We start from the raw sequence: 7,240 nt of genomic DNA, 5'->3' as shown, positions 1-7,240 counted from the left end.
GCTTGCAGGTGATCACCAAGGAATACCTCTTGGCGGCGCAGGTGACTATGTGGCCCGAGGGCTCCTCCCATTCTGTTTCCAGGCTGTAAGCGATTTCCGGATGCTGACGTTTGTTTTTGTAAATTTATTCTGGCTGATTGGGGTCTGTAGAGGGAGGATCTGAGGAAGGTGATGGAGCTGCTAGGGTTAAAGGAGCACCACGCAAGGACGCTTCTGATCCACTACCGCTGGGATGTGGAGAGGATATTCGAGCTGCTCGATCAGAAGGGGAGGGATAAGCTCTTCTCCGAGGCTGGTATTCCTCTCGGAACCGCCAATAATGCTGGCTCGCCCTCTGCGACGGAGGTCACCTGCAATGTTTGCTACGATGATGTGCCCCTCTCGGCCGCTTCCCATATGGACTGCGGCCACAACTACTGCAATGAATGTGAGTACTGGTCGTTGAGAACACAGAAGTGCTTATTATGTATATGAAGCTTTGCATATGTATGTATTAGCTATAGCTTTTATATGCCGGTAGAACGATCGTATGATGGCATTTTCGGATGAATACTTTGCTTTTTGACCACCGTGCTGATCAGCAGTGTGATATTCGTGTATTAGGAATGACAAATCAACAAACATCTTATTATCCTACTTACGAAGAAAATGGAGCAACTTATCATCTTCATTTATCTCTGTATCATTGTAGACCATCTGTACTTGTACTTCATGCACAAAATTAACCTAGGGAAGCAGGGGATATCACTTCCTAGTCGCAAGAATAATCATTATGTTACTTCATCTAATCTACTAGTCTATTATTACGAATTTTGGCTCTAAGTACCAGCGAAGAATATATCAACTACGCAAGTTTTTTATACTCTCTACCTCCATGCCAACCGCACCCTTGAATTAGCATTGCTATATCATTTATTCCTGAATAGCCACTAATATGTGCGTTTCATCAGGTTGGACAGAATATTTCATTGTGAAAATAAATGAGGGGCAGAGTCGGCGTGTCAAGTGCATGGCTCCAAAGTGCAATGCCATCTGTGATGAAGCATTAGTCCGGAAGTTAGTAAGTGCAAAGCGCCCAGATATTGCTGAGCGCTTTGAAAGGTTTTTACTGGAATCTTATATCGAGGACAATGATACAGTCAAGTGGTGCCCCAGCACACCACATTGTGGAAATGCTATACGTGTCAAAGGTGATATTCATTGCGAAGTGGAATGTACATGTGGACGCCAGTTTTGTTTTAATTGCTCCTCAGAAGCACATTCCCCTTGTTCCTGCGTGATGTGGGAGCTCTGGATCAAGAAATGTCGTGATGAATCAGAGACTGTGAATTGGATAACAGTAAATACTAAGCCCTGTCCCAAGTGTCACAAACCCGTTGAGAAGAATGGTGGCTGCAACCTGGTTGCATGTATATGTGGACAAGCATTCTGGTGAGATTTCGTATTCCTCTTGAACATTTATGTTTTATTGCATACCATTCCATTTGTTGGCAGCTAATGATGCACTGTTGTTATATTGATGCCTTCTTTTATTTGTTATATTGGTACCTTCTTTTATCTTACTTGATATTTGTCCATACAAACTGAAAGCACCACATGTCTTGTCTTCTTCTCACTTTCCTGTTTTATGTAAGCGTGAGCATACTTTCCAATGAGTAATGATGTTCAAATGAATCGTAGAACAGAATGTGGTACGATGAGATAGAATGCAGCAGAAATAGAAACAAAAATAGGGAGCAGATTACCTACCCCTAAGGGTCAAAGCAAGCCTTCAGTTCAGCTTGTTATTCTTACATTAAAGAATTAATCATATCTCCCCAAGTAGTATTGGAACGTACGACCAGTCAGTTAACAGTTGACTACTCTACCACTGAGCTACTGAGGAACAAGGGGGGTTCGAACTCCAGAGTTGAACTCCCGCTCTCAACCCTTGAACAAACTTGCTTGAATGATTGCCCTGGTCCTTGATCTTCGGGATGCAGAATAGGAGATCGCTTGGCACATGTTAGTTAGGACTCAGAACCAGTGAAACCCACCTTGGGTAAGGCGAAGTTCAGTTTGGAGATCTAATGATTCCTTATATTGTGTATCCTTGATTGATGCGGCCTCAAATGCTTCAATTGTATTTGTAGAGTATTCAGATATACCGAGTTACCAATTCAGCTCGGTCAGTAGTATACTACTACTAGGATACTATTGTGATATAATTGTATGGTGGGCAGATAGTACTTTGATGCTGGTGAAGTACATGCTGTTCTCTCTTTGATACCGATTGCTCTTTTGTAAGGACAGGTTTTATGACATATTTATAGCCCCATATTTTTTCTATAAAGATACAACCACCTAGATTGTTAATGAAAATTTGTTGGTAGTTGGAAATAATAGTTTGGTATCATGCTTTTACCAGTAATTCTTCTTTCTATAAAGATACAACCACCTAGATTGTTAATAAAAATTTGTTGGTAGTTGGAAATAATAGTTTGGTATCATGCTTTTACCAGTAATTCATAGCATATGGAGGAAAGTCTTGTAATGGTATAGGCGTATAGCTTATCTAACCTTAGTGTGGAAGTATTCTATCCATCATCCATAGCTCCTGCCCTGATCACGTATGCTACGTACAGACTTATGGTGTGTGGATATAATAGCAAAAGCTGTACTCTGCCAATTGTGTAACGAGACAGAGTATTATTGTTTCCTATTCAAGAATGCTCACTGCTAGAGGTAATGCTGGCAGTCTGGCACGTATCTGATCGGAAATCTAGATATCGTAGTAGGGTAATACAAGAGTCAATTGTACTGTCAAGGATCATTACAGGCCTTTATTAGCATGTGCCTGACAGGATATAAAAAATATTTTAAGTTTGGTGTGTCATTCACGCTGCACCACAACTTACATGCTATGCTGACTAAGATGTTCTCCTCTCTTGTTTTTCTTTCTCGGTTTTTCCCTCTTCGCCCCACTTGTTCTTAAGTTTGAGTTTTATTTTGCTGATTTTATGTATTTCGGATGCAGTTGGTTATGTGGTGGTGCTACTGGTAGAGATCACACATGGTCAAGCATTAGCGGCCACAGTTGTGGCCGATTCACAGAAGATCAGTCAACGAGAACAGAACAAGCAAGGCGAGACCTCTATCGATATATGCACTACCACAACAGATACAAGGCACATACTGATTCTCTTAAGCAGGAAGCAAAGCTTAAGCGTGACATCCAGTGGAAGATATCCATTTCTGAAAATAAGGAATCCAAGATAAAAGATTACTCTTGGGTGATAAATGGACTGAACAGGCTTTTCAGATCAAGGCGTGTTCTTTCATATTCTTATCCTTTTGCATTCTACATGTTTGGTGATGAGATCTTCAAGGATGAGATGACTCCCGAGGAAAGAGAACTCAAGCAGAATCTGTTTGAGGATCAGCAACAGCAATTAGAGTTCAATGTTGAAAGGTTATCTGGTTTCCTTGAGAAGGATTTTCAAAATTTTAGTGATGAGGAGGTTATGGATACAATGAAGCATGTTATCAATCTTTCCAATGTGGTAGATAGGCTCTGCAAGCAAATGTAAGAACTCTGCTCAACAAAGTCCCTGTCAGTTACCTTGAAATAAAAATGTTTGGCCAGTGTTTTGTACTAACTGTGTATTGCTTTGCAGGTATCAGTGCATCGAGAATGATTTGTTATACCCTCTCCGCACGCCTCATAATATTGCCCCATACAAATCCAAGGGTCTTGATAGAGCCTCAGAGCTCCATATTTGTTTGGACTCTGCTGAACAAAGTTCACCATCTACGAAGTGTAGTCAGGATGAACACAAGAGTCAACCTGGTTTATGTAGCGAACCAGGTATTTAACTTGCAATATTTCCTTCATACCAAGGCTTAAATTCATATGATAAGCATCACCATGTCCATACTACTCCCCCCGTTCGGAATTACTTGTCGCAGAAATGAATGTATCTAGATGTGTTTTAGTTCTAGATACATCCATTTCCGAGACAAGTAATTCAGGGAGTAGAAGTTAGTTATTAGCTGTTTCTGATTGCTTATATTTTAATTGAGATTAGCTGTTTCTGGTTGCTGATGCATATTTTACCATCCGCCCTAGGCTCATCTCTTACGGGAAAGCGACCTATTCTTCAGATGCACGGGTCAAGTTCCGACAACAGTGGACGCCCGTCTCACAAGAGAGAGAGAAGAGACGCTCATGGCGGCGGTGCTCTTTTCGATCTCAACATGCCAGCCGAAGTGGCGGACAAGATCTGAAGCTCCAGTATCTGACGGAACATTCCGCTGCAACTGTACAGCTGACCTGTGTTTCTTCAGCTACATAAAGGAATTTGTGTTCTCTTTTGTTGCCCTGGGGCGCTTGCATGCGCCGCAACCTCCCCCGCCCTGGGGCTGTGATCCCGACCCGACCAATAGAGCAAGCAAACTTTCAACTTATCCTCTTGTATATCATGACATGACATGATCCCGTTGTGCATAGCTCCTATAATGCTAAATCTACCTGTTGAGCAAGAAGATAACTTTTTTTGGGAGAGAACTCTAGACATGTTTTACTATGTTTGTGCTGCAAATTGCAATTTATTGTAGAAGTAACTGCTTCAAGCTCTTTGGGACGCTGACTTTCTAAAATTGCAAACTGAATACTACCAGCTGGTTAAAAGTTGGGACTCCGTCTTGTGGTGGTAGTCAACCAGATGAGGTTCTTTAGGTCAGCTGATTGATTCCCATCCAAGCTCGCAAAAGTTTGAATCCTGGGAATGCGTTCCCGCTGAGAAATGCAAGATGCTGCCTGTGGAGGATTGCGGTGCGAGATGCACATCAGCATGTCTGTCGTTGAGGCATGTTTTACCCCGAGATTTTGTCAGCTCTGCTAGCTTCGAACATGCTGCCTTGGAAGTCAAGCTTTGGATTACGTGTTGAAACGTAGCCCCTTGGCTGCTCATGCAAAGGGACAGGCTGCATATGGGGCAAATCTGGCCCTTTTGCTACTGCCAGGGTCCATAGCCTACTGCTAAACAGAATGACGGTAGCATGTACAACCCTATCGTCAAGGTATTCGGCGATAGGCACGAACACGCACTATGTTCAATACTTAGCAAATTTTTGCGGTAGGGGACCTTGGCGGTAGGCAGTTATACCCTACCGTTATGGACCCTCGCGGTAGCAAAAGGATCAGATTTCAAAAAAAAATTCAAACTAAAATTAGATCTCGAATAGGTAACGAAAAAGGATCAAAACATGAAATTTTGCCGCATATGGCGACCCGATGGTACCGAGGATGCGCTTGTACCACGCGCATCACCTGAGAATCTACCGGTGCGTGAAAGAACACTCCATGTTGTCCTCTCCCGTGCTTTCCTTTGGATTTGTGTTGTCCCCCATCTCTATTCGCTAGGTATTAGCTATCTAATGGAAAATGCTCGAGCTCCGCACGCCCATTGACTTCCAGATAGGACACCATTGCCACGGTCGTAGCAGTTGGTAAACTCAGCTAGGCGTTTAGCGCGCTCTCTGGCAGCTTGGAAGACCGATGAGAAGAATCTTTCCCGGATCTCGAACTGAGGAGGCTTCAGTAATCAAATGCCGCCGGAGCTGGTTTCCTATGCGCGCTTGCACATCACGCTGCATCGGTGTGGTTCCTTTCCTTGCTTCACCTGCTCTTTCCAGCGGCTATTCTACCACTCGGCACCGGTCCAAGAGCACATGAGACCCCCGGCATGTCTGCCGCCGGGACGGTTCTTTAATCACTCCACTGAGATTCGAATAGCTTCTCTTAATCGAGGCCGCTTTGTCGTTATTACGTACGGGCGCAGCTCCCCTAGGTTGTCATTGACAGCATCATTGGGGATAGACGGGGAGTGTATCTTATCTTACTGCTCATGCTAATGATCATTGTGAACCAAGTGGGACAAGGAACGTCTCCTTTCTTCTTACTCTTCCTCAGTTCCGACAGATACATCCATTTATGCGACAAATAATTTTGGACGGAGGGAGTAACAGATATCCAGAAGCCCTTCATTTGCCAACACATAGCAAAAAACCAGAGAGTGCAAAACTTACTACCAGCAGGAGCATATATACCGAACGTACCTTTTCCGTTAGCCATCAAGTCTCTGTTGTGCGATGCGATAAATACTGCCAGTGCAGAAGCAAGTACCGTCTCTTATCATACACATATATAGCACGATGCACAAAAGATTGGTCCAGCAGAACGAATAGTCGTGCAAGGAAAAAAATGCCCTGGGCTAATAATGCTCTCTAGGTACGTACTACGTGCACCGTGGTGGAGGGCGCGTGCGATTGCGACGTGGGGGCGCCGGGCCGGATCATGCTTGAGGAACAGTTGAGTGAGGGGCGCGACCAAACCCACAGCTAAAACTGCAGTGGGATTCCGTGACAAGCAGCTACATGACATTTGGGGCCCGGACGCCCGGTTAGGGTACATGAGGGATGGGGCTGGGCAAGGCATCCACCGAATCCAGCCGGTGCACGCCTCCTATCCCATCCCATCCCATCCCATGTAGCGTTTGGCGTGTATGCTGCTTGCCCCAAGGCAAAACCAGCTCTGGAGTAAATTGCACAGAAATACCGCAGTTGGGGCATTGGAAGCAGATTGATATCAAATTTGGTAATTTTTACATGTCAGTACCAAGTCTGGGGCTATACGTTACAAAAAGGTCTAAATCGCGTATAAACGCGTATTGACAGTGTATCTGACCAGCGGGGCCGGCCTGTCAGCTGCCGACGTGGCATTTTTTTTTGCAGAAACCCCCCGCACGGCGGCGCCCGGTCTGGATCGAGGGGAGGATCCCCTCGAGCCCGAGCTCCTCTCGCATCACCGCCGCCCCCGCTCGCGCCGGAGCTGCCCCTGCTCGCGCCGCCGCGGCCTCTGCTCGCGCCGTGGCCTCTCCCCCCTCCGTTGCAGCAGGCGAAGAGCCGATCAATGGCTGTGTCGGTGGGATGGGATCAGAACCAGCCATCCGGCCCGAGCTGCCACCGGTCGGCGTACATGGGCGGTGGGGAGGTGGGGGAGGAGGAGGGGCTGGGGAAGCCGAGGACGAAGCCGGCGGCGGCGCGGTGGTGGTGGTGGTGATGGCCGACGACGGTGGCGATGGGGCCGAGCGGGTGGTTCTTGCGGCGGCCGGCGCCGATGGGCACGTTGCGGAGCGCGCCGCCGGCCGTCCAGTAGCAGAACTTGGTCTCCCGGCTCCGGCACCGCGGGCACGGCAGC

At 46.1% G+C, this 7,240-nt stretch overlaps 1 protein-coding gene across 1 annotated transcript in view; it reads left to right on the top strand.

Annotated features, from left to right (window-relative positions):
- LOC119285001 (probable E3 ubiquitin-protein ligase ARI2) overlaps positions 1 to 4,617 on the top strand; it is a 5,626-nt gene extending 1,009 nt beyond the window's left edge. The window contains exons 2-7 of the mRNA XM_037564192.1: positions 9 to 41; positions 151 to 427; positions 951 to 1,431; positions 3,017 to 3,565; positions 3,657 to 3,847; positions 4,109 to 4,617. Of these exons, the coding sequence (XP_037420089.1) occupies positions 9 to 41; positions 151 to 427; positions 951 to 1,431; positions 3,017 to 3,565; positions 3,657 to 3,847; positions 4,109 to 4,266 (1,689 nt within the window). The 3' untranslated portion in view covers positions 4,267 to 4,617. The remainder of the gene's footprint in view (positions 1 to 8; positions 42 to 150; positions 428 to 950; positions 1,432 to 3,016; positions 3,566 to 3,656; positions 3,848 to 4,108) is intronic.
- Positions 4,618 to 7,240: the final 2,623 nt, after the last annotated feature.

This window comes from Triticum dicoccoides, chromosome 4A (genome assembly GCF_002162155.2).
Source record: "Triticum dicoccoides isolate Atlit2015 ecotype Zavitan chromosome 4A, WEW_v2.0, whole genome shotgun sequence".
In the NCBI taxonomy this organism is placed as follows: domain Eukaryota; kingdom Viridiplantae; phylum Streptophyta; class Magnoliopsida; order Poales; family Poaceae; genus Triticum; species Triticum dicoccoides.
The sequence above is the reverse complement of the archived record's forward strand: the minus strand, read 5'-3'. Positions and strand labels throughout refer to the sequence as shown.